Source organism: Chrysemys picta, chromosome 9, assembly GCF_011386835.1.
Source record: "Chrysemys picta bellii isolate R12L10 chromosome 9, ASM1138683v2, whole genome shotgun sequence".
Lineage (NCBI taxonomy): Eukaryota > Metazoa > Chordata > Testudines > Emydidae > Chrysemys > Chrysemys picta.
The window spans coordinates 63,851,895-63,879,890 of record NC_088799.1 but is presented as its reverse complement, the minus strand read 5'-3'; the positions used below and the strand labels follow the sequence as shown (position 1 = coordinate 63,879,890).

The 27,996-nt window shown below is 46.2% G+C and overlaps 1 protein-coding gene across 7 annotated transcripts; it reads left to right on the top strand.

Moving 5' to 3' along the window:
- Window positions 1-782: 782 nt before the first annotated feature.
- LOC101942090 (uncharacterized) lies at window positions 783-27,996 on the top strand. 7 transcript variants are annotated; one of them, XM_005312786.5, is made up of 11 exons: window positions 783-910; window positions 3,423-3,477; window positions 13,698-14,042; window positions 16,091-16,360; window positions 17,081-17,197; window positions 18,589-18,690; window positions 19,949-20,071; window positions 20,786-20,881; window positions 21,425-21,517; window positions 23,900-23,964; window positions 25,420-27,996. In XM_005312786.5, the coding sequence occupies exons 2-11, from the start codon at window positions 3,423-3,425 to the stop codon at window positions 25,459-25,461; spliced, it is 1,308 nt and encodes a 435-aa protein (XP_005312843.2). In that variant the 5' UTR covers window positions 783-910; the 3' UTR covers window positions 25,462-27,996. The 7 variants fall into 7 exon arrangements, with proteins under 7 accessions (XP_005312843.2, XP_005312841.2, XP_065412476.1 ...); XM_005312784.5 differs by having other exon boundaries at window positions 25,291-27,996; XM_065556404.1 differs by lacking the exon at window positions 19,949-20,071.

Genomic DNA, 27,996 nt, shown 5'->3' with positions numbered 1-27,996 from the left:
CATCTGTTTCTCCAGTCTTTTGATTATGGCAGGCTGGACGTGAAAGTGTGTTATAATGTACGGAACAGACTGGGAACCTTGTTTTGTGCGTTTTGTGCAGTGATATTGTAACAATTCAGAAGTCTTTGGAGAATTGGTTTTGGATGAAGCCAACTCTTAGCAATATGTTGTAACACTTGATTTTAATTCTCTCTTTAATTACCTAAATTATCATAGAGAAATAAGCTTTTTGTTCATTATTTATTTTACAAATCTAAGCACAATATAATAAAGGGATACCAAAATCACCAGAATCACACTCTGTTCACATAGGACCTGATCTAAATGCCTCTTGGAGTCAACTGGAGTCTTTCCATTGACTTCAGTTGGTGTTGGATCAGGCCCATACAAAAGTATTGTTGGTTTCTGTGTAGTGGTTTCATAGATATACAACGAGGAGTCTGGTGGATGTGGTCCACTCCCAATAATTGATTACCCTCTCTTGGTATTGACACCTCCTCATCAATTATTGGGAGTGGACCACATTCACCCTGACTGAATTGGCCTTGTCCACACTGGTTCTCCACTTGGAAGGTAACTCCCTTCTCTTCCTGTGCTAGTATATCTATGCCTGTATCTGTAATTTTCACTCCATGCATCTGAAGAAGTGGGTTTTTAACCCACTAAAGCTTATGCCAAATAAATTTGTTAGTCTTTAAGGTGCCACTGGACTCCTCATTGTTTTTGTGGATACAGACTAACAGGGCTACCCCTCTGAACCTGATCTGATGGGCTGGGCTTAATGTAGACCTGCCCTGGGGAGGAGCTGGGACTATAGAGCAAGGCGCTGTCGGGGAGGGTAGGTAGCGGAAATGATTCACCAGTGTCTTTAGCAGCCCTGGGCTCTGCCCTAGGGTTGCTATTAGCTGAGGTAAGTGTATGTGGCGATTTGGCACCTTCCTGCCCCGGCTGCCAGCTGTTTGCAGGGCGTGTCTTTAACTTTCGGTTTCACTCTCAATCGGTCACCCGGTCCGGAGCTGGGATTTTGCACCCCGCTCTGATATTTTATGCCCCGCTCCACCCATCGCAGGTGGGGACCAGCGCTGGGAAGAGGGTTATTAGGAAAGTTTCTTTGGTGCTTTTCTTCTCCTGCCCCCGGCCGTGCAGGAGACCCGCGCTCCCCAGAACAACGGGGAGAGGAAATCCGCCCTGAGCGCTTCCCTCTGCGGGCCGAGCTTCCGGCCCTTTCACAATGATCTGTCCCAGCGACCCTTCTGCGGGTTCCCCCTGACCTGGGGGTGCACCCGATCCTTGGCAGGCGCAGGCGGCTTACGGGTGTGACCAGCACTGGGCAGTCAGACGCAAAAACCACAGCTTCCCTTCTCCCCGCAACACACCCAGCAGCGCAGCCTGCGGGAGCCCCCATGTTAGGGTGTGTGCAGCTTTCCGGTTGACGCGGCTCGGTGTGAGAGCCAGGCGTGGAGCAGAGGAGTGCACCTGGGAGAGTTCACAGAAGAAGCCTTTATCTACAGAAGGCGCCCCAGGGGATGGGAAATGTTTTTAGTTAAACTGGGGACAGGACAGGGGTGCGTGTCTGCAAAGCAGTCCCTTCCCCGGGGACCTTGCAGTGGTTCTCTCAAGCCTCTTGGGGAATAGACAGAGACATTATAGCTTTATATTCCTGTTTTCTCTCCCAATATTGAATCGGAACACCCTTTGCCCCCCCCCCCTCCAAGGAGATCCAGGAGCCAGTCCCCAGGAGTCACAGACTGCTATGAAGCTGGATAGCATAAGCATATTTAGAAGGGTACTGAAATGTAACACTCACTACCTACTGATTGGCATCACAAGTTATAAGCCAAGTTGTCTTGGCATCTTTTTCATTGTTAACAGGGCCCACAGGATTCCATATGCACTTCTAGATGAAGGAGTGCAGTAGGAAATGCTAAATTCGGTGACTAACAATGAATGTGTATTGAGTTCTGATCACAAATATTATGGTAGCCCCCAAAGGCTTTGATTGGGGTCAGACCCCGTTGTGCTTGGCATTGTGCAGTTGTCATAGTCTCTTACCTTGAAGAGCCTACATCCTGCAAAGGTGTGTGTCAAGTATCAGAGGGGTAGCCGTGTTAGTCTGAATCTGTAAAAAGCAACAGAGGGTCCTGTGGCACCTTTAAGACTAACAGAAGTAGTCCCCTGGGGCGCCTTCTGTAGATAAAGGCATACTTCTGTTAGTCTTAAAGGTGCCACAGGACCCTATGTTGCTATTTACTCATGTGAGCAGCCCAACTGGAAGTTAATAGGACTGTGTCAGTAAGGTTTGTGGGGGTGTATGTATCTGCAGGATCTAGCTTTGAGACAAGATGCAGCAAGTGAGTATATCAACAAAGAAGGAGGGAAGTGGGAGAGAGTAATGATAACATGGTTACTGAGGTTCAGTTGGGCATGTCAACACATGAAAATTATTCTAGGATAATGGTAAGTTTTAAATTTAAAGCACTCCAGTGTAGCTCCATGTGTAGATGACCCATTATTATTGGCATGCTGCTGTTTTAACTGCCGCCTTGTTCCTTAAAAAACAAAAGCCAAAATAGCACTTCTGCCCATCTAAATATTTGAAAACACTAAAACTAGGCTGGATGAAGCACTAGAAAACTTCCTGCAATGGCCCCTAGGGAACAAACTATACCTGACCTAACAGGTGTCTTTCATGTGCTGATACATAAGGTAAAGAACAAACATTTGTAACCAAGAACAAACACATTGGGTGTCCAATACAAACATGTTAAGTACCTCAGGTTAATTGATTTCCAGACAGGAGTCAGTGCTTCCGAATTTTCATCCTGCTGGTAAGCTTAATTCTGGAGGTGTTGTGTCTTCTCCACTGGTCTACATATTGATCTTCAGCTAACTACTTAGCTGAAGTAAACTAGTGTTGCTTCAATGGAGCTGCAACAGTTTTACCCAAGCTAAGGGTAAAAGCTAAGGATCTGGCTTCATGTTACAATTGCTGCTACTTTTTGTGTGTCATTATACTTATACTTTGGTTTCTTGGGTCAGACGATTATCTTGGAGACTTGCCTTTACCTTGGTAAAATGAGCTTAAGAAACCAAAGCAGACAGTAGCCTCTAGAGCAGTATATTCAAACAACAAGTAGGAGAGAAGGACTTTTCAGCAATTGAGTTAGATCTCTTGTAGTTTTGTCCCTGCCCTAGTCTAGCCTTTTACTGGTGCGGATGAGTATCCAAGGCCCAGATCCTCAAAGATATCAATCAATGGCAGTTAGGCACCTACAAATCTTTGAGAATCAGGGTGTAAACCACCTCCTGTATATCACAGAAAAATAGAATTGTGTTTCTTTCTTGGAAGTTACTATGGTTTCTTTAATGTTTGGATTCCAGTTTTAAAGTCACTAGATGGTTAAACAGTTTTCCTTTCACAGATGCTGATCTGTTTCTTCTTGGAAACCCTGGGTAAAGGCTGCACATTCATTGCAGGTAATATTCCTTTGAACTAGGCTCAGTCTGGAAGCAGCTTTAGTGAGCTTTGAACTATATTTTATAAGTGTCTGTGTTTTAAAATGTATGAAAGTGATCAGGCTCTTTGTTCTTGAGTCTGGAAGGCTATTTGCCTAACTAAATAAATTTTTAAAAAATTCTGTATGTTCGTGAAAGCAGTTGTTAAGAGGTACTATATAGTGACTGCATTGTGTGTGTCTGTATTATAATGCATCTTGGATGGGAAGTTAAAGCAACATGTAATTAACTATTTTATGTTAATTGTTACAGTTCATCATTATCTACTATAGCAACAGAGGACAAAGAGATCCTCTGCATACATGCAGGTAGAGCAGAAACCTGAGTTGAGATCCACTCTGCATGAGAACTTGGCTCAATATTTTGTGTTCCCTTTTATGTCAGTGAAAGTGTTTCCCCCTCCCCAACTACAATGGGCAGACCTGCTACTGGAATACAGGCATGTGCCGTGCTGCTTCCACAGCATCTAGAGCTATTCAGTTTACAGAAGTCTACAAGAGAGTCAATGGAGTGAGTTTGGAAGTTATTGATCACACAGACCCCTTGGTGAAGGTTCCCTCCATCTGCCAGGAGATGTGTCACTGCTGAACATGAAGCATTGTTCTTCATGTACAGTAACTCCTCACTTAAAGTTGTCCCAGTTAACGCTGTTTTGTTGTTACATTGCTGATCAATTAGAGAACATGCTTATTTAAAGTTGCGCAATGCTCCCTTATAACATCATTTTGTAGCTGCCTGCTTTGTCCACTGCTTGCAGGAAGAGCAGCCCGTTGAAGCTAGCTGGTGGGGCTTGGAACCAGGGTGGACTGGCAGCTCCCCTATCAGCTCCCCATTCCCCTAAGTTCCCTGTGCGGCAGCCGCCCAGCAGGCTATCAATTGCTGGCAGTTCAGCTGTCCCTGCCTTCACTGCCCTGTGCTGCTCCTGCCCTCTGCCTTGGAGCTGCTCCCCAGAGTCTCCTGCTGGCTGTGCAGGGGAGGATGAAAGGGGGCTAATGTCAGGATGTCCCCCTCCCCACTGCTCCTGCACCTTGCTTACCCCTTATCTCCATAGAGCGGGGGCAGAGGGGAGACAGGACAGGGCTCAGGACGGAGGGAGCTTCCTGGCAGCAGCTACTGTCTCAACTTGCGGATCTACTTAACAAGGCAGTGTACTTAGATTGCGGTCAGCGTACTTAAAGGGGCAATGCGCATCTCTCACACACGCGGTGTGTCTCTGTGTCTGTCTGCCATGCTGTCTCCCCTCCCTCCATTCGTGCTGCCTTGTAGAGTGTGAGACTACATTAACAACAATGGGTTAACCCTTGAGGATTCAGCTGATCGCTAGTTCATCATTTAGCAGTAAGGCATTCCCTAGGAAATATCCCACCTTCTGACTTCACCACCAAGCTTCACAATCAGCATAGCTGTGTGCCAGTATTAAATTGTTTGTTTAAAACTTATACCGTTAAAACTTATACATATATATATGTGTGTGTGTGTGTATCTATATATATAATATAGTCTTTTGTCTGATGAAAAAAATTCCCTGGAACCTAACCCACCCATTTACATTAATTTACATTAATTCCTATGGGGAAATTGGATTTGCTTAACATCGTTTTGCTTAAAGTCGCAAATTTTTTCAGGAACATAACTACAACATTAACTTTTAAATGAGAATAAGATATAGACACAAAGAACTGACTGCATCGTGTTACAGCTCACAGTGTTCACAAGGGCTGACATAATGATCTCAGCAGCGTTAAGGCAGAAGAACATCCCAAGTGCATGGAATGTGTAACAAGAAGATGCTGATCTGTTGATACAAAAGCAGAGGAGGTCACTGTTAAGGTTTTGTATTCAAGTGCAAGTTTGAGAACATTGAAGTTTTTTGTTGTGACCTTTCTATATTTTAAACCAGTGGTTCTCAAATGTATCTATGTCTGTAGTAGTTTGTGTCCCTCCAGCAGCCCAGTTCTGAAGGGAGGGCAGAGAGCAGCAGGTGCAGGCGGGGAACCTGGCTCTGAATGCAGTACCGCCGCCAGCAGCAGTGGAGAAGTAAGGGTGGCATAGAATAAGTAGACCCCTATTCAGCCCAGCACCACACCACTGTACCTGGCATCATAACTCACACAGTACTACCCGTCTCTCTGGGGGCAGGACTTGGGCAGACATTGGGAATGCATTCCTAGGGTGCTGAACTTCCTCAGACTCATGCTGTTTGGGTTGAAGAACCGGTCCCCCTTTAACCATAAGAACATAAGAACGGCTGTACCGGGTCAGACCAAAGGTCCATCTAGCCCAGTATCCTGTCTACCGACAGTGGCCAATGCCAGGTGCCCCAGAGGGAGTGGACCTAACAGGCAATGATCAAATGATCTCTTTCCTGCCATCCATCTCCATCCTCTGACAAATAGAGGCTAGGGACACCATTCCTTACCCATCCTGGCTAATACCCATTAATGGACTTAACCACCACGAATTTATCCAGTTCTCTTTTAAACGCTGTTATAGTCCTAGCTTTCACAACCTCCTCAGGTAAGGAGTTCCACAAGTTGACTGTGTGCTGCATGAAGAAGAACTTCCTTGTATTTGTTTTAAACCTGCTGCCTATTAATTTCATTTGGTGACCGCTAGTTCTTGTATTATGGGAATAAGTAAATAACTTTTCCTTATCCACTTTCTCCACGTCACTCATGATTTTATATACCTCTATCATATCCCCCCTTAGTTTCCTCTTTTCCAAGCTGAAGAGTCCTAGCCTCTTGAATCTCTCCTCATATGGGACCCGTTCCAAACCCCTAATCATTTTAGTTGCCCTTTTCTGAACTTTTTCTAGTGCCAGTATATCTTTTTTGAGATGAGACCACATCTGTACGCAATATTCAAGATGTGGATGTACCATCGATTTATATAAGGGCAATAATATATTCTCAGTCTTATTCTCTATCCCCTTTTTAATGATTCCTAACATCCTGTTTGCTTTTTTGACTGCCTCTACACACTGCGTGGACATCTTCAGAGAACTATCCACGATGACTCCAAGATCTTTTTCCTGACTTCTTATAGCTAAATTAGCCCTCATCATATAGTATGTATAGTTGGGGTTATTTTTTCCAATGTGCATTACTTTACATTTATCCACATTAAATTTCATTTGCCATTTTGTTGCCCAATCACTTAGTTTTGTGAGATCTTTTTGAAATTCGTCACAGTCTGCTTTGGTCTTAACTAGGGTTACCATATTTCAGCAAGCAAAAAAGAGGACGGGAGGAGCCCCGCCCTAGCCCCTCCCCCCGTTCCTTGTCCCCTGACTGCCCCCTCCTGGGACCCCTGCCCCTAACTGCCCCCCAGGACTCCACCCCCTATCTAAGACTCCCTGCCTCTTGTCCCCTGACTGCCCCAACCCTTATCCACACCCCCACCCCCAGACAGACCCCTGGGACTCCCACGCCCCATCCAACCACTCCCCACCCCCTGACAGCCCCCCCCCAGAACTCCCAACCCATCTAAACCCCTCTGCTCCCTGTCCCCTGACTGCTCCGATCCCTCTCCACACTCCTGCCCCCTGACAGCCCCCCCCCCAGAACTCCCAACCCATCTAAACCCCTCTGCTCCCTGTCCCCTGACTGCTCCGATCCCTCTCCACACTCCTGCCCCCTGACAGCCCCCCCCCAGAACTCCCAACCCATCTAAACCCCTCTGCTCCCTGTCCCCTGATTGCTCCGATCCCTCTCCCCACTCCTGCCCCCTGACAGCTCCCCCCCAGAACTCCCAACCCCCCACCTCCCCCCGCTCCTTGTCCCCTGATTGCCCCCTGCTGGGACCCCTGCTCCTAACTGCCCTCCAGAACCCCACCCCCTACCTAAGCCTCCCTGTTCCTTATCCCCTAACTGCCCCTTCCTAAGACCCCCCCCAACTGCCCCCCAGGACCCTACCCCCTACCTGTACCCTGACTGCCCAAAACTTTCTCCACTCCCCCCAAAAAGCCCCCCCCGTTTCTTGACTGCCCCCTCCAGAGCCCCCCTGCCCCTTCTCCTGCCCCCTGGCCCCCTTACCCTGCTGCTCAGAACAGGGTGTTGGGCTCTGTGCGAGCCAGACACGTGGCTGCGCTCCCCAGCGCAACACAAAACCCGGTCCCTGGCCCTGCACAGTGCTGCCGGACCAGGGCGCTGGGCTGCAAGGGAGGAGGAGCTGCCGGCTCAGAATGCAGGGAGGAGGAAGCTGCTCCGGAGTCCAGCCCGTGACTTTCCTGCAGCCCTCCCAGCCGCTCGCTCTGCTCTGCCGGGGAGGGGGGAAATCCCGGACATTTTGAGTGATTTACAAATTCCCCCCGGACGCTATTTTTAGCACAAAAAGGAGGACATGTCCGGGTAAATCCGGACGAATGGTAACCCTATCTTAACTATCTTGAGCAGTTTAGTATCATCTGCAAACTTTGCCACCTCACTGTTTACCCCTTTCTCCAGATCATTTATGAATAAGTTGAATAGGATCGGTCTGAGGACTGACCCTTGGGGAACACCACTAGTTACCCCTCTCTATTCTGAGAATTTACCATTAATTCCTACTCTTTGTTCCCTGTCTTAACCAATTCTCAATCCATGAAAGGACCTTCCCTTTTATCCCATGACAGCTTAATTTACGTAAGAGCCTTTGGTGAGGGACCTTGTGAAAGGCTTTCTGGAAATCTAAGTACACTGTGTCCACTGAATCCCCCTTGTCCACATGTTTGTTGACCCCTTCAAAGAACTCTAATAGATTAGTAAAACACGATTTCCCTTTACAGAAACCATGTTGACTATTGCTCAACAGTTTGTTTTTCTATGTGTCTGACAATTTTATTCTTAACTATTGTTTCGACTAATTTGCCTGGTACTGATGTTAGACTTACCCGTCTGTAATTGCCGGGATCACCTCTAGAGCCCTTTTTAAATATTGGTGTTACATTAGCTAACTTCCAGTCATTGGGTACAGAAGCCGATTTAAGGGACAGGTTACAAACCTTAGTTAATAGTTCCGCAACTTCACATTTGAGTTCTTTCAGAACTCTTGGATGAATGCCATCTGGTCCCGGTGACTTGTTAATGTTAAGTTTATCAATTAATTCCAAAACCTCCTCTAGTGACACTCAATCTGTGACAGTTCCTCAGATTTGTCTCCTTCAAAAGCTGGCTCAGGTTTGGGAATCTCCCTAACATCCTCAGCGATGAAGACTGAAGCAAAGAATCCATTTAGTTTCTCCGCAATGACTTAATCGTCTTTAAGCGCTCCTTTTGTATCTCAATCATCAAGGGGCCCCACTGGTTGTTTAGCAGGCTTCCTGCTTCTGGTGTACTTAAAAAACATTTTGTTATTACCTTTGGAGTTTTTGGCTAGCTGTTCTTCAAATTTCTCTTTGGCTTTTCTTATTACATTCTTGCACTTAATTTGGCAGTGTTTATGCTCCTTTCTATTTGCCTCACTAGGATTTGACTTCCACTTTTTAAAGGAAGTCTTTTTATCTCTCACTGCTTCTTTTACATGGTTGTTAAGCCACAGTGGCTCTTTCTTAGTTCTTTCACGGTGTTTCTTAATTTGGGGTATACATTGAAGTTGGGCCTCTATTATGGTCTCTTTAAAAAGTGGCCATGCAGCTTGCAGGGATTTCACTTTAGTCACTGTACTTTTTAACTTCTGTTTAACTAACCCCCTCATTTTTGCATAGTTCCCCCTTTTGAAATTAAATGCCACAGTGTTGGGCTGTTGAGATGTTCTTCCCGCCACAGGATGTTGAATGCTATTGTATTATGGTCACTATTTCCAAGCAGTACTGTTATAGTTACCTCTTGGACCAGCTCCTGCGCTCCACTCAGGACTAAATCTAGAGTTACCTCTCCCTGTGTGGGTTCCCGTACCAGCTGCTCCATGAAGCAGTCATTTAAAGTATTGAGAAGTTTTATCTCTGCATTTCATCCTGAAGTGAAGTGTTCCCAGTCAATATGGGGATAATTGAAATCCCCCACTATTATTGAGTTCTTAATTTTGATAGCCCCTCTAATTTCCCTTAGCATTTCATCATCACTATCACTGTCCTGGTCAGGTGGTCTATAATAGATCCCTAATGTTATATTCTTATTAGAGCATGAAATTTCTATCCATAGAGATTCTATGGAACATGTGGATTCACTTAAGATTTTTACTTCATTTGATTCTACATTTTCTTTCACATATAGTGCCACTCCACCCCCTGCATGACCTGTTCTGTCCTTCTGATATATTTTGTACCCCGGAATGATTGTGTCCCATTGATTGCTCTCAGTCCACCAGGTTTCTGTGATGCCTATTATATCAATATCCTCCTTTATCACAAGGCACTCTAGTTCACCCATCTTATTATTTAGATTTCTAGCATTTGTGTACAAGCACTTTAAAAACCACCAAGGCTATGTCTTCACTGTAAAGTTAACTTGGGTTTTTGATTCTCAAATTACTTCTCTCAAGTTAGCCAAGCCTGAGTGAGAGCAGACACACTGCAAAATAACACTCGTGTTGCTGTATCCACATTGGTATTTCAATCACACTTGTGGTGGTAAAACTTGTGCGGGCGCATCCCATGGTTTTATAGATTAAGGCCAGAAAAGATTGTGATACCATTCTGTGTAACACAGGCCAAAGAATTTCAACTAGTGAGGGTACGTCTATACTTACTTCCTGGTCTGGATGTAAGCGATCGATCTTCTGGGATCGATCCCGGAAGTGCTTGCCGTCGACGCCGGTACTCCAGCTCAGCGAGAGGCGTACGCGGCATCGACGGGGGAGCCTGCCTGCCGCGTCTGGACCCGCGGTAAGTTTGGACTAAGGTACTTCGAATTCAGCTACATTATTAACGTAGCTGAATTTGCGCACCTTAGTCCGAAGTGGGGGGTTAGTGTGGACCAGGCCTTACTGATGAATGGAGACTAAATACTTGTGTTTGGCTAAAGCATATCTTCTAGAAAAGCATCAGTCTTGGTCTGAAGAATGCAAGAGATGGAGAAACAGCCGTTTCCCTTGGTAGTTTGTTCTAGGATACCCAAGGACATCTATGTATCAACTGTCAGAGGGCACGGAGGGTTCATAGGATTTTACAAGGGTCCCCAAAGTTGGATATAAACAATAATTCACTAAAGAGTGGCACTGAGATCTCTATTGGGAGCCAGTAGCCCACTCGTCATCTTAATCTTTGTGCTGTGTCTGGATGGAGAATAATTAAGGAATTAATGTTTCTATGGTGAAAATTATATTCCTAGGGCAGGTAACCAGCAGGTGACAAACTTCAAACATATTCCTTGCAGGCAGGGGGTAAGAGACACTTATCTCACTGTTTGGTCATTGTGGATTCACAGGGAAGGTCTGTTTACATACTGAATCTGATGCTAATCAAGAGAGTGCAATATCTTCATGAGAGGGAATTTCCAGGAAGAAATAAAAAGCAAGTAGGAAGTCCTCTTTACAGGTAAAGTCAGTGAATTGTTGGGGTATAACTGGCAGTGCAGGTACATCCTGGATCTTTCACCTAAGAGGCAAATTGACAGTGTGCCTTGTCTCTTAAATGGAAGATCATAGCTATGCCTGGGTGTAAAAAACTGGAAGGATTTTAGGTGAGCATTGTTCCATAGGCCAGGAAAAGAACTAGTTAAGTAAGTCTAGGTTCTAGAATACTCGATACAATTTTACTTTATATGTAACCATTTGTTTGCAAATCTTCTTTTGCTATTACTTGAGTCTCTATACTTTGTTAAACAAACTCTTACTTGATTTCACTATAAACATATCTCTGTGCTGTGTCTCTAGCGGAGCAGTGATCTGCATTGAAGCTGGTAAGCTGGGGTGTGCTGATGCTTTGGAAACAGTGGATCTGTGACTACTATGCATGTCTAGTGGAATGGGGGCTGGACACTCCAGAGAGATGCTTAGAGGGGTCAAGGGTTGGAAGGGACCAACCTATAAAGAGAGAGGGCCCTGCATAAGCTTAGAGGGGAGTGCTTGGGTTACCCAGGGGCAGTGGAGTTGGGGAACTGACCCCCAATAGGCACAGACAAGACTTCCTCTCACTAAGGGTGGATGGTGGTGAGGTGCCTCACAATCCTGTGTACTCCCAGGAAGAGTCACAGTGGAGTAGTCAGCAGGATCTACACCCCATTTGCTCAAGGCACTTATATACCAGATAACATAGCTACTAGGAGATTCAAAAGTGAGAAGGTGGGAAACAGGGAGAGAAAAGGGATTACATTTTGTTGTTTGGGGTTTATTTTAGGAAAGGGAAACAGAAGAAAAGACAGTGCAAAGTGAGCAAGCAAAAAACCTGAGCCAAACGGACCAGTGCTTGGTTTGAGCATCTGTGCACAGAACATGGATTAGACGCGTGTGCCTAATAGTTCCTGTGTGCCATGGAACTATTTCATTGTCTGGTGACAGATGGGAAGATTAATTATTTATTAGAGACGCCTAGTGAGCTACAAGCTGTGGGGCATGGGGAGTTTGTCTTGCCCCAAAATCTGTCTCTCGGGAGTTCCTGTAGAATGAAAAATTCTTCTGCATCATTCCACAAGTGGACCAAAATTTGCACCATCATAAGCAGGATGTTGATTTAGGATGCAGCAGCATAGAACCACCATGAATGTGCCTTTGCAACCTTCCCCCCTACCCCTGCTTTCGCCTTACTACCACTGAATAGCTCAGCTCGGCAGCCCTGTAATGTCATAGGAGGATCCAAGGAGCCCTAGGTTTTTTTGTTTCATTCCTGTAACTCTACAAAAAAGTTATAAAACACTGAAACTTTTCAAAAGCAGCCCAATTTATTGGAAGCAGACAGTATTTCAGGAACACCTTGACCAAATGACCTCAAATTTACTTCAGTCTGCTCAACCTTTCTTATGGCATAATTATCCAAGACAATCTCCCCATGCTGGTGAATTTTGGATATTAAAAGCAGCTCATCAGTGGTTTGAGGAGGGGAGGGGTGTGTGGCTGGGGAACCGCTGGGCCAAATGACTCCATACTTTCACCACTAATGCTACCTCTGGTCCTGGTGAGGCATCACAATCTTAAAGAAACTTTGAAAAATTGGCTCTGAAACAGAAAGCTCCACTTAGCGTTAACTATGGAGTCACTAGTGCTCCATAGTATTTCCAATCACTGTTCAGACAGAACTAGTGAACCCTAACAGCAACCATGTGAGGAAGGTAAGTCCTTTCATCCCCATTTTACAGATGAGGAAAATGAAACATTCAAATAGGTCAAAATATTTAGGTACTTCAGTAAGTAGACTGTTGGGTTTTTTTCTTCAGATCCTGGGCTCTGAATTGCATAAAAGATAGAAATAAAATAGCCAACTATGATGTGTTGGAGAGGAGTTCATAAAAAAATGTTCTGCAGAGCTGTTATTTTGAGGCATTTTCAGACAATGTCTTTGAAAAATAGTGCAGCCCTATTCACCTGCATTGTGATGCTATCACCGTATGTCCGATACTATCCCCATACTCGGCATGTTTTCAGGAGCAAGTTCTACACATTTCACACAAAGTGCAGTTTCACAGAAGTTTGTTGTCCAAGAAATGCTGCCTCCCTTCTTGGCTATGAGAGAGCATATTTGTTTCAATGGGCAAACACATCAGTATATTCCTTGTCCTCACCCCAGAGCATGAAGTTTCATCACAAACTGTTGGTGGGATTTTCCCCTTGTTAAAATATAAGCAGCACAGCTCTGCTTACAGTATTGTTACAGGCATAAAACATCCATACTGGAGCTGTCCACTTGCAAGGGTAAAACTTGCCTGTGTGTGAGATGGAACTTTCACAGGGGCAATCCAAGGCTGTAGAATGAACTCCAACAAGATCTAAGACTTGACTCAAATGTCCTCACCATCCATTCCAAGTGCCAGGCATGCTGCTTTGACCTTGCCTTCCCTAACACACATAGCACAGCAGAGATAATATTAAAAATAAACAACTATAAAACCCTCAGATAATTTTCTTCAAGAGGAAAAAGAAGCAAGGGGAAAAACTCTGGACAAATGCTAGTCCTCTTGTGCAATGCACTTCTGGAAGGTGCTGTGGTGCTAAAGTAATGAGGATGGTATAAGCTTTTGAATGACCTGGTATGGAAAATGCCCTTTGGACTTTGCTTTATGACTGACTTTTTTTTTCTGCTTTTCCACTTCTCTTCCCTGTCTGGCTAGTGCTGCTGGTGGTTTTCCAGTGGACTTCAGAAGCAGCAAGACCTCTGGAAAGAAAAGTTGCAGCCGTGGGATCCTCGGTGCTGCTGTCTGCACCAGACAACATAAAAGACATCAACTTCATCCAGTGGGAATATCTAAATGGCCACATATCAGACTTCATTGTGCAGTACTACGTGGGGTCACTGGAGCCAACTATCTATACGCACTATGGAGACAGAGTCGTTTTCTATTCAACTAATGGCTCCCTCTTGCTGGAAAAACTACAAGAGACAGACAGCGGGGTCTACAAAGCCAGTATCAATCTGATCGAGAGTGAAGCCAGGACAACCTTTCTGAAAGTTCTCAGTAAGTGAGAGACACTGAGGAGATGGTCTTACTCTTCCAACGTTTACAAATCAGTACATTAGAAGGATCCATTCAATCCAGGGTGTGAATGGGAATAGTCATAATGGAGGGGGAATTTCATCAAGCCACAAAGGAGTTGGGAAGGCCAAGACTATAACAAGGTTAAAAAAAGAACTAGATAAGTTCATGGAGGATAGGTCCATCAATGGCTATTAGCCAGGATGGGCAGGGATGGTGTCCCTAGCCTCTGTTTGACAGAAGCTGGGAATGGGCGACAGGGGATGGATCACTTGATGACTACCTGTTCTGTTCATTTCCTCTGAAGCACCTGGAATTGGCCACTGTCGGAAGACAGGATACTGGGCTAGATGGACCTTTGGTCTGACCCAGTATGGCCATTCTTATGTTCTTATGAGCCAGACTGGGGATGCTGATGAACACACTGGGAAATGTCAGGGAGATCTGCGAGTCCCGGAATGGGGAAGGCTGTATCTGACTCTGCACTGGGAAACGTGTATATATGGAAGGGGCTCTGAATCCCCAGAATGATGGAGACTCGATGTGTTCAGTCTGAATGTGCTATGTGAAACCACTCTCCACTCTGGTGGCACCGCGCCCCTTGCTGCCCATGCACAGAACAGCTTTGATGCCTCTTGTAGGGGAAATCACTTGGGAGTGACTGTTCAGGATGCTATACAGGGAACATATGAATGACACCTAGTGTTAGTAATGCTCCAGGGTTGAATGCCTGTGCTTGCTCGTTAATGGCCAGCTCTCTAAGCACAGAGCACCAGTTAGAACAGAGCTGAGGGAGGGGAAAAATGTACTGGCAGAAAACCCTGGATAGATCTCACCAGAGGATACAATAGCTCAGCATATCGCCCTCTAAACAAAACAATTGCCCTCACCCTGAGCGTTGTGCTTACATTGTTTATTTTTTGCTTTGTCCGTGTACGGTAGCTATTCATGACGGGAATCAATAGGACAGCGAGATTTCCTTTAAACTGGTCATAGATACTTATCATCTACAATGCTAATGCAGTATTAGTGCATTTGTGGTCCATAAATCAGTATATATTATATACATATTTGTTTTTATTTTTGTAAATATATTACAAGGGTCAGATTCTCTATGGCCAATTTGTTTAAAAAACAGAGCAGTATAAATAAGTTAAAATAATATTAAAAGTCCATCTCAGGAAGTCTTCTTTCAGAACTATTCTCTCTCCAGATATGTTGTACAAGAGAAATGGCATAGAAATAATATTGGGAACATAGGAATCCCCATACCAGGTCAGACCAGAAACCTGTCTAGTCCGGTATCTTGTCTCTGACAGTGGCCAGTACCGGCTGTTTCGGAGGAAGGTGCAAGAAACTCCTTAGTGAACAGTTATGGAATGCCCTGCCCATAGAGGAATTTTCTTCCTAACCTCCTCAGTTAGTGGCTGTCAACCTGTGGCCATGAGTATTTATATTCCTTCTTTTTAAAAAATGTTTGTGTAAGCCTATCTAATGTCACCGTGAATGTTCTATTATTAATGTAAATGTCTAATCCTTTTGTGACTCTTACTAAGCTCTTGGCATAACTGATATCTGGTGGCAGTGAGTTCCACAGGCTAGCAGTGTTTTGGACATTCAGTGCACTGTGCAGCCACCCTGATTCATCCGCTGCTGCTCTTCTCCTTCCATGGATAATTTGGCAGTTGCTCTGAATGGGAATTAGGCTGGCCTGGGGTTTAATCTGTAAATTGGAAGCTAAATCCTTATAGATTATATTTAAATTGAATAGCTAGTTCTGTATTCATTTACTTCATTACTATTTTATTATGAACAATGACGACAGATTTTATTTGACTTTAGACCACTAACACGTAACCCCTTCTCCTGAGTGCTGAACTTCCACTCAGTCCAAACTCCCCAGGGCTCACTCTGGCAGGGACCTGTCCCTGCTCAGCTTATCTCAGGTGTGGTCCTGAACCCCCTAACTCCAGGAAAGAAGCATGAGTGTTGTTAAGAATGGTGCTACACCAGTGTTGTGTATTTTTCAGGGCCTGTGTCCCAGCCTCAGATATGGAGCAATTCTAGCCTGGCAGGTTCACCGATTGAGTTATTTTGCAACGTGCCAGAGAGAACAGTGGAGAACATTGACTGGGAGAAAGAAGGAGGCCCTCTCCCCCAGGAAAGATGTTACCTTCTTTCTGAAAATGACAGTGTGTTGCACATTGGGAAAGGGGAAAAATCAGACTGTGGCTTCTATTCCTGCAATGTCAGCAATGATATCAGCTGGCAGGAATCCTCACTGAACTTGATCATTGTCGGTAAGTGTTGCATTACTCCTGGGCTTCAGTTTATCGTGGGTAATTCTGTGGCCGCAGCAACCAATGGCCACGGTTCAGCGTTCCTGGCCAAAGGGAGTTGTGGGAAGCAGCAGCCAGCGGTCCGCCACTTCCTGCAGCTCCCATGGGCTGGGAACAGTGTACCACGGGCACTGGGAGCTGCAGGGGGCCGTGCCTGTGGACGGTCATCATCAGCAAAATGTCTCACAGCCTGCAATCAGATTACCCCGATGGGCTGCAGGTTGCCCACCACTGATATAGATCCTGTCTGAATACATTTCTACTTTGGCCACTAGACAGCAGATTATGAACCAAATTTGTAGTTTCCCAGTGGTTGGTAGATGTGTTGTATCAGGTCAAAAGTGAGCAGTGTAACACCCAGAACTCTCCTACCTATTGATGTGCTATTTGACTACATTTACTTGAATGAACACAGTAATGATCTCACTTCGTCCTGCTATCGGTGCAGCTCTGCAGAAGAGGTTAGAACCCAGCTGGAAGGGTTTGTCTTTGGGACCAGGTGCCATCACTGGCAGGGGGTAGCAATCCTCTCATGCACATCCTCAAGCAGAAAACATCCTGGCTCCCAACAGCTTTCTCAACAGCTCCCAACCTCCCACAGCCTCTCTGTTCTATTCTGTTTGTTGATTATTTCTCTTCTGCTTCCCCATAAGACTGGGATTTATTTTCTCCACATACCAGGTATCTCACCTCCTCTAGAACATGCTCTGAAAATGTCTGCTGTTGCTTTGGTGTTTGCTCTGGTCTCTGGGATGGGCTTCTTTGTCTTGTGCTGCCAGTCAGGAAAGCAAAGAATCAGTAAGTATTTTATATGCCTGCGGCTCTTGGATAGTGTCTGTTGTACACAAAATTAAACCCTCTTCTCTTCTTTGCTTGAGATCAAATCAGATAATGGCAGGCAGCATTGGCCGATTGCTTTCCCCTTAGCCTCCCAGGATATGTCTACGCTGCAATACAAGGCCTGCAGCTTGACATGGCTGGCCTAGGTCAGTTGACTTGGGCTTGGACTGCAGGGCTATAACATTGCAGTGTAGACATTCGGGTGTGGGCCTAATTCAAAGGCCACTGAAATCAGTAAGAGCCTTTCCACCAACTTCAATAGGGTTTGGGTCAGGCCCAAGATGAAGGTCTCACCAGTGTAGCAAGATCAGTTTGTTGGTTCTGATCAACCCTGTGTGGAAATCCTGGGGAGCGTTACCCAGTTCTAAACAGCAGCTGCAGATCCCAGCTCCACTGCTTGTACTCAGCATAACAAACAGGATTGAACTCTTCAGACCCTGTTCTGTCTTGATTCCTAAGCATTCCCTACATTTGGGGCCAGATTCTTCCACCCTTACTCCTGGAGAGTAGTACTTCACTCTGCACATCATCACTCACTGACAACGATGCTTAATGGATTATTGTTCACTGTACCAATGGCACAGCCTCTGTTTGCTCTGATATAAAATGTGTCATGTCCCACGCTCTAGGAGCATCAAAAATTATAAATGAATTAATAATTAACTTACCCTTGCCCATCCAGATTCCACCCCCACATCCCAACCAACACACACTCTAACCCACCTGCACTTTCCTTATCCCATCTGTAAAAGCAATCGAGAATAGCTATGCCTTGCAGCCTGCCTGGTTAGTCAACAGACTCAATCTCTGTCTGACCAAGGACGGAGTTGGCAGCCCTGTACTGAAAACAGCCTGGCACCAGTCCTGCCTCTTTTAAGCCAAGAAGCTGCCAGCTGCTGAGAAAGGACGGAGGGAACAGCTGTCTGAGGCAGACAGGGCACTAACCATGTAGGGCTTTACGGGTGAAAACTGATTCTGTGAATGACACCCAGGATATGCAGTGCGTGCAAAGTGCTCCCGAACTGGAGCACGGATGCATCCTGCACCTGCAAGATGTGGTTGCGGCTCCTGTAAACATGTGTAAGCTGGGTTTGGAACCTTCATTGTTGTCTGGTTCAGGAGGAAACCAGGTGGGTTCTCATGTTTTCACCTGAAACTAGACAAATCTTTGTGGTTTTAGCTAAGTTTCGCTTTGAGTTTTGGGGGTTGGTTTGAAGCTCAGGGGGAATAAACCTCAGGCAAACCAAAGCTGAGAAAGTTTGTGTCACCCCTTGAAAACAGAATCCGCGGAGCCTGAGGTTTCATGCAGCTCTGGGCACTCACTGTTGGTGTGTCTATTGTTTTTCTAGAGGGGGAGACCTGGAGATGGATGATCATATTCATTCAGGGTCTGGTGTGTGTCTCTTGCATCTTGCTGTTCGCTGCAACTGTCCTCTGGATGCAGGAGGAAGGTAGAGTTTCCCTGTCTCTGATACTAACAAATGTGTGTGCTTCAGATTGTAAGGAGATGAATGAGGTGAATTGAATGAGTCTATGAAGAGAGAAGAAACCTACAGTTAATCAAAGGGGAGGATGATCAGATTCAGAGTCACATCTGGAGCTAGTGTAAATCAACATAGTTCCAGTGAAGCCAGTGAAACTACACGGATTTACTCCAGCTGAGGATTTGGCCCTCAGTAAAAAAACAGGACAACTGTTGCATGCAGGGGGAAGGAGCAGTGATTTTGGTGGGTTTCAAAGAGGAGTGTACTAGAGGCTTTGGGCATTTGGGGATGGTGGAGGACTCATACGGGGGCGGGGGGTATGGTGGCTCATTTCAGGGCAAGGAGGGTAGTGCAGCTACATGTGGCAGGATTGGCTGTGGTGGACCTTCAGGTGCATGTGCATTCAGCCACCCTGTTGTCAGTTTCACTGGCTGACCTAGGTAGTGGCCTGATCATGTGGCCGGGGTCAGCAGGGTGACAAAAGCTAGACTATTACACTGTGTTTCAGAAACCTTCCAGAGACATGCATGAATGTCAGAACTGGCCAACTGACAAATAGGTAGTGTGCAAAATGAAGGAAAGCTTTAATCTTCCTATGCAACCAGAGCCGGGCACCAAAATGGCCCCACGCAATCCAGTCCACCGAGACAAGGTCATGGAAGTAACACTTTTTTAGCAGCAAGGTCTTAGAAACTGGTAGGTATCCGAGATCGTAGATACTGGTTGTCACAGTTGAGCAGGAAACGGGCACATCTTGTAGATGTTGCAGAGTAGCTTAGGATGGGAGGAGAGGGAGCAGCGGGGTAGTTGATGTATAATAAGGGTGCGATCTATATGTTGACTGAAGGTTTTGGTTTATAGTGAATTCTACCCAGTGTTGCCTCTTGGGGTGAAACTGCAACCTCCTATAAGCTGTAATGCCTCAGCCTGTAGCACTCAGCACTCAGCACTATCCCTTTGCCAGTCACTTTTCCAGTCCACAGGTGCAACTGTTTACCCACTATAAACTTCATCTCCAGCCCGGGAGCCAAACTCTGCCATCTGCTATGCCCCTGCACCCCATTGACTTCACTGACCTCAATGGGGTGTCACTGGTGTAACTGAGGCCAGACTGTAGCCCCATCTGTATAGTGCCCAGACCCAATAATGATCTCTCGCTGACATTCACCTTTACTAAGCCAGATTAACCATATCAGTCTCTCTAATTCTGATTTAATTCTCCCAGGTCCCTCTGCTGCCTTCATATTGCTTCAGATTTTGTTTGTATATGTGATAATAGTAACAGCCTTTATATCAGCAACGTTGGTGTGTCAGCCTGCAAAGCTCAGTGGATTTAAGACCAAACCATGTGAGTCATTCTATTTATGATTCAACTCTTGGGGGACAGGTGGTGAACTGATTTATTTCCTAAATGGGATTGAGGAAAGACCCTGATAGGCCTCACTAAGTTAGAGGAAAGGGCTGTACAGGGGGCTTTTACTGGTACTAATATTGACACACGCACTGCAGCCCATTCCCTTCACATTCACTGCAAGGCCTATCCAACATCTAACTCTTAACCTGCCCTGCCCCAAACATATGACTTTAAAAGGTGGAAATATGGGCCGAGGAGAGGGCAGCATGAAAGGACGTGGGATTCGCTTCTGAAACCTCTGGGTCATGAATCAGCATTTTGGATGTGTCAGTCACTTTACTGCAGCGAGCGATGAGATAACACCAGGTATGCGGGAGGGATGAGTGAGAGACTGAAGGTATAATCAGGTGGAGCTGAGCAGCTTGATGGTGACCAACAGAGCTGTAGGATGGCTTGTCTGTCTGCGTAGCTGTTGAATTTGCACTAGTTTTTTAAAATATCAGCTGCCACTAGATGAGACTTGATTCCTGTCCATTTCTTTCCATAACTCTGGTTTGTAATAAAACGCAAAGCCCCATGATCTGACCCGTTTACTGCATGAGGCACTCCTTGGAATCATGCTCTTGTACATAGCAGAAATGTCCTCATACAGGAACTTTTATAACACATTTGTCTCTCTGCCTTCACTTGTTTCCCTCCCTGTCCCAGGGCAGCGTGTCATCCTGGACTCTGCAGCCCCTGGAGCAGTGATATTAGTGGTCCTGTTTGCCAGCCTCCTACTCCAGAAAATCTACAAGCTCCAAGGTGAGAACAGACCCTCTAGTGACCTACGTTTACACTGCATGTTTCCCTGAGAACAAACCTTCACCTCTGAGAGCTGGAGGTTCTGCATGGGCGGTTCTTGCTGCAGAGCCTGGTGTAGTGACCCCCCCCCCATCACTGGGAGTCGCTTGTATCAAAACATGGGGACACTGCACATGAACTCTGAACATGTCTGTGCTGCATGAGTATCCACACACAGCACTGATCTAACCCCCAAAGTCCCATCCCGCCGTGCCCTTGGCTCAGCAGAAAACCTAGGAGGGGTTTTCAGGAGGTCTGTCTCACCTTTGGTCACTCGAAAGTCCTGGTCAGGGATCTCCAGGGCAGCACATTTGAATCTCGTGTATTATTATAAAATATAGATGTTCTGGTTCTCTCCTCCCACAGACATGTCTTAGCCCTATAGAGGTCTGGATTAAATACAAGTTTATGTCCTACATTTTAGCTCCCCTATGATTTCTTTGGACAAATGAGCAAGCTACTGACAAGCTGTAACTTTCTCTTTTTAAAAAAAAATACATACAGACAGAGGCTGCTCACAGACTGTAGATCTGACCGGCTATGCAGTCACCTCAGCTGTAATATCTCTCCTTGGCCTTCTAACCCTCTTCATTTGGTGTGAGTATCCTTCTGGATTCAATCCAGTTGCTGTGTGGTCATAATTTACTGCCTCTCTCTTTCTTGGGTAACTTTGTGTATGGCTCTCTCAGTTCCCCATGCTCCGACTGACCTGGCTACAGTCAATGCCCTGGGAGATGTCTTTGACTAGGGGACAGGTTTTTAAAGGTATTCAGGCACCTAACAGTTCCAATTGGTGCCTCATGGAGTTTTCAGGGCCCAGGGCTCCTAGCTCTGCAGTTGTGCACCTAAATACCTTTAACAAGCTGGCCCTAAATGAAGTGCTCAAGCAGGTACCTCTGTCCCCCTGGGACTGAATGTACACTGCAAGCAGGAAGCAGTGGTAATTGGAAGACTGCAGGGATACCTGCGCTAATCTCGCTAGTTTGGGTACAAATAGTGACGCTGCAGCAGCACAGGCTACAGCACCAGCTGTACAAGCCAGCCCGGAACCTAACGTCTATGTTCAGTCAGTGCTGCTGCAGTTTCAGTGTTATGGGAATCCAAGCTAGCTCCATCAAAGTTAGCTCGGGCATGTCTACACATACTGCAGTCACACCTCCAAAACCTATATCCACATTGCAGTTGATCTCCTTCCCTCAAGACCGTTCGGCCAGGGATTTTCCTTACCAACAATTACCCATCCAGTTGCCTTGAAATAAAAGCAAGGTTTTATTCGGCATAGAAATTACAAGAGTAAAATTGGACTAAATGTTAAACAGAACAAAATTAGTGTAAGGACTGAATAACTGCTTAGCTCGCTGGGGCAAATTGTTCAGCTGTCCTTTATTAAGAGTTGTTAAAGTCTTGCATCTTAAATGCCATTGGTCTCTCCCCCGCTGCTCAGACTGCCTGGTTACTTTGTGCGTGTCTCTTAGGCCTTGGCTACACTTGCAAGTTAGAGCACATTAAATCAGCCCCGGGTGCCTTAACTCCTGAGGTGTCCACACTGGCAAGGCACGTAGAGCGCCTGGACTGCAGCTGGAGTGCTCCTGGTAATCCACCTCCACGAGAAGCATAAAGCTTGATGCACCCCGGCTGAAACGCCCGGGTGTAAGTGTGGACGACGTGTTGCATTACTGCACTGTGATTGGCCTCCAGAAACATCCCATAATCCCTTGAAGTCAAGTGGCCACTCTTGTCATTGTTTTGAACTCAGCTGCAGGCATGGGGATATCCCCTTTCAAAGCTCTGTTTCTGACAGCTGGCATGCTTATCTGCTCTGGGACAAAGCAAACCATTACTGTGGAATACTACCGCTGCCGAGGCTGGTGTGTGTGAGAGAGAGGGCTGAGGGAGAGTGGGCGGGGGGCTGATGTTGGGGTTTCTCCCTGCTGCTCTCTGAACTTATAAGAGAGCATGCTGACACACTCTCTGCCCCCCAAAACACACTGTCTCTCCCCCCACATACACGCAACACACTTCCTGTCACACTCCACCCCTCCCCCCATTTGAAAAGCACATTGCAGCCACTTGCACACTGGGATAGCTACCACAATGCACTGCTCTCTGTGGCGTTGCAAGAGCTGCTAATGTGGCCACACCACTGCGCTTGCAGCTGACAGTGTAAACACACGGCAGCGTTTTCCCTACTGCTGTCTCTGAGGGCTGGTTTAACTCCCAGCACTCTACATCTGCAAGTGTAGCCATGCCCTTACATTCCTCCCCCCAGGTCTGTGTATTTATAGTTCTTGGATTCTGTGGCCTTGTGATATGAACTGCTGTCTCTAGCTGTTGTTGTGTCACTTTAGATCTTTGGGCAGATAAAGGTATGTCTCAGTTACAAGGCACTCGAGCAGGCTAGATTTCCTTCCTTTCCTACCCCATCTACCAGTTCTCCTGGGATGCTGGTCTCAAGATATGCAACTTCTTGTGCCTTTTTCTTATCATTCGCCTGGTTCTCTCAGAACACTTTGTAACACAGGTATTAACATCTGGGAGTGCTTCCAAAAGCCATCGCTGCCCTGGGGAAGAAAGTCTAAGAGTATGTTGTTTTCTTGAAGTTAATCTGTATGTTATCAATAGCTCTTCCTCCTTCAGTGTCTGAAATACCAGCAAGAGCAAATGCCACTGGAGATTCTAGTAAATCCGATTAGAACCAGGTAATTAACAGAGGGTGAAGTGCAGGTGATGGCGAGTATTAGACCGGAAATTTCATTTTCCCACTCACATTCATGCCCTTGACTCTAAAATCCCAAAATTTCCACCTTATGGTGGAAAGGGAGGATCTGACAACTCGTGCTCTCCAAAAGACTGATTTGCACTCCTCTCTACAGCTGGGCTCCCTTAAAATGCCACACAGAGATGCAGTCACCCTCTACACGAAGCGTTACTTATATAAAACACAACACAGGAGCTAACCAGCCTCTCACTACTTTGCAGATCACAGGAGCCAAGGAGACCAAAGAGAAAATAAACGACATTCCAAAGAGGAAGCAGACCAGGAGGTAGCAGGCCTTGTAACTCACTTTTTATTGTCTATTTGTTGAGTTTTCCTCTGCCTGTTCAGTTGTAAATTATTATGATCATTATTATTTAACTTACAACCTATACCATGCAGGGGAGGGGCCTGGCTTTAACCCACAGAAGGCAGGAGACTTGGAGCCAGAGCTGAAAATCCTGGCAGTTGTGGTTCTGAATAATTATATAATCCATACCAGAGTTTTAGTTGGGCTTTCTTTCCCTCTCACCCAAGAACATGAAGAGTGCTGAACCTTAACTTACTTTCAGCTTTGAGTTGAGCCCCATTGTCACCCACAGCCACGGGGCTTCTCTACACTCCAAAAACTAACAGAACTCGGGTATTTTAAACTTGGAGTGTTATTTTCTTCCAGTTATATAGCCATGGTAACAGGGTGCAAGCCAAGCATTGAAACTTCTGGTTTCCCTGGCTGTTCTGAAGCAGAATGTGTCTGTCCATAAGCTAACTCCAGATCTTTGTCAACAAGCTGGGAGCTGAACTAGCCACCCATTCAACAGGGCTGCCACCCATTCAAGCACAATGGGGGGAAGTCTGATTTTAGGGAGTCTTTAGGCTGTCAAACTTATTTTAAAATAATGATCACAATCCCGTTATTTGCAGTGGTGGTGTAGCCATGCCAGTCCTAGGATATTAAAGAGACAAGGTAGGGCAGGTAACATATTTTATTGGGCCAGCTTCTGTTGGGGAGGGAGACAAGCTTTCAAATTTACTCAGAGCTCTTCTTCGGGTCACTGTGTAGCTTGAAAGCTTGTCTTTCACCAACAGAAGTTGGTCCAATAAAAGATGTTCCCTCATTCACCTTGTCTCTCGTACTCCTGTTAACACTCCTACTGCAGTGGCTACTGAAGGGCCTCAACCATGGTCTGGGCCCATCGTGCTAGGCTTTGTACATACACACAGCAAGACAGTCCTAGCCCCGTAAAGCTTACAGTCGAAGTGGATGCAGATCTACCCTCTCCCCACAGGGTTTCCATGCTGCTCTTGTTTTCCAGCAGAGATGACCACGGCCCATCAAGTTCTCCAAAATGCCAGTTTTAGTAGTCAGGGCTGCCCAGACCGGGGAGGGGGGAGGTGGGGAGGTGGGGAGGAAGTGGGGCAATATAGTATTCTATGGTATTGCAACTTTTTTTTATGGAAGGGGCCCCCAAAATTGCTTTGCCCCAGGTCCCCTGAATCCTCTGGGTGGCCCTGGTTTTAGTCACACGTTCTCTCAGTTCTCTCCATTGCCCTGGAGCTGCTGGCATCCAAGTAGCAATAAGGGGGTTTGAAATCCTTTCCCCTGTCTGTGCAGGGCCCTGTCACTGTTCTGAATATTTTATGGAAGTTCCGAGTTTCCCTGCGCCCCATGACAAGGCTGGCACTGAGCCCCAGCAGTGGGATGCGGTAGGGCACACTTCATGCACATACATGTGTTGTGCAGGTGCGGCAGGAGCTTGGGGCAGACATGCTGCAGCGGCCGTAAAGAGCATTACCTAGTCTCATGCCACCAAGAATGATCCAGAAGAAGCTACAATCAAATTTGGAAACCTGTCATCATTATGGCCAGCTCTCGGTAACACCCATACCTAAGTCTGGCTAAGGCTTCCTCTTGCAAGCCTGTGTGGTTGGTTGCTTATAAACTTTGCCAAAATTTAAGCACCTAGGCTGAAATTTTCACTGTCAGGACTCTGCTCATTTTTTTGCTAATGTTAACTGAGTATTTTTCCACCCATTTCTTTGAAGCGCTCTTGTTCCTCTGTGTTTTTGAAGCAGGGATTTGAAATTGGGCAAAGTGATGGGCTGGGGTCAGAGGTGCCTTTTACGGTTCTCATGAAAACACTTAGGGCTAGTCTACACTACAAGCACTACAGCAGTGCAGCTGCGCCGCAGTGTGTCTGGTGAAGACGCTCTATGCCGAAGAGAGAGAGTTCTCCCGTCAGCATAGCGCTGTTCACAGCAGCACTTAGGTCGGTGTAACTTACGTCGATCAGGGGGGTGGCTTATTCACTCTGCTTTTCCACTGCCTTGGGTTAACAATTCTCTGCACATCAGAGCTTTTATTAGCGGGAGAGGCCTCTTACTGGGGTAGTATCAGTCTAACTCCCTCTGCCCCCATTCATTTGCAGATGTCTGTAACTAAGAGGTTACACAAGGTCACTCCTACCAGGACTGGTTGTAGAATTCAGCCCTGTAGGGTAACAAAGTGATTGGGAGTTGGGTTTGCCATCTTAGTTTTGTTGGCGATGGAAAAAGCACACAGAGGTAGCATGACTAACCATTAGCCCCAGGGCCGCCTTAGGGCCAGGCAAACTGGACCCATGCCCAGGACGCTGTAGCCGGAGGGGTGACAAAAGGAGCTCGGGCTTCCCCTGGCCTGCTGTGGCCGGACTCCTCTCTTCTCCATCCCCTCCTTCATGCTGGGCCGGCGGGCTTCTCCCCGCCCCCCTGGCCATTCCCTCATTTGCTCCTCAGCTGGCCGGCTGAGGGCTCCACCTCTGCCCCAGCCCCGGGGAGCCCAGAGCAGCGTGGTTGGGGCTGGTCACTGGTGGCGCGCCCCACCACTCGCTGCCCAGAGCAGAGCCGAGTCCCTCCCTGCCTGCAGCCCTGCGCTGCTCGGGTCTTCGGCGGGGGCCGGCCAGGCTAGGGCCAGGGGGAGCGAAACTTCAACATGAGTGAGGAGCGCAGGGGGGACTTAAAGTGACAGTGCGCTCACTGTCTATCAAACTTCCCCAACATACACCCACACAGGCTGTCACACCCACATACACTCTGCCTCTCACAGTCCCCCAACACAGATTGTCTCTCACACACACACACACAGTCTCACACTCCCCAACACACACACTGTCTGTGAAAAGGTTATGATTTGCTGAATATGTTTATGTTATCTGTATGCATGTATCATTTTTGTATTTGAAGTAATGAGTATTGGCTCTATACCTGGATGTCAAATGTTTGTTCCTAGGGTAATTCCCACAAGGTAGTTAGCCAGCACATCTTGAAGGGACTAGTCAAAGTAAGTGGCTCGCCAAGGAACACTTAATTCACACTGGACCATGGGAGACGCCCATCTACATTGAATGGACTTTCCATATGAAATGTAGGTAATGGCCCGGAGGTGGGGGGCCATAGGAGCCAGGGGTGATGGAGGGAGCACCATCATACGAGTTCGCCCAGGGCACCATTGTCATAAGGCCGGCCCTTATTAACCCTCAATGCACAAACCAGGAATAGTGCCTGATAGTATCCTGATTCCCACCATTCCTCTACTAGCTAGCAAATAGTCATGTAAGCCATTCCACTGTACTGCTGTTACTATTAAATAGCTTTATGTTGTACACATAAAAGGTATTAGTTCAAACCCTGCCATTAGTTCACCTGGCTGTCAATATAGCTCAATAGGATAGCAGGATTGTGTTTGTTTTAGACACTAGAAAATGACTTACAAAAAGCTACATTAGAAGAATATTAAGGTTGCAAAGTCAAGCACTCAAATTAAAAAATACTAGTAGGAAAGATTGCCCATGTAATCACAAATCTGCACCTCAGGCATAGGTTTTTAATAATGCCGTTTTTAATTGCATCATCACCTACAATTTAGTCTATGGGACCCCTGCCTCAGTCAATGCTCAGGGTAGACACTACATGACGTGATGAGTGGCAAGAAAAAAATTGTTGTCTTGTATTGAAGGCCTGAGGCTGAAGCGAGACAGATTCTATTTCAGACTCTGTCACAGACTTCCTGTGGTTTATTGTGTGTTTACGGAAGTGTGTGTGGGAAGGGCAGGAGTTGACAATCTCTGTTTGGGCATTTCCTATCTTTTCAGTGCTGGATTCTGCAACTTTAATGTCACTTCTACAGAGTATAACTCCAGTGTCATTCAGCTCTTGCATGTATCTAGCAGCCATGGTACTCATGTATGTTTGTCACTGTTACATTAGTGTTAGGATTTTCTTTTATAGCATTCCTATGTCTGTGTTAGGAGTAATACAAGTAAAATAACAGAGAGAAATATTA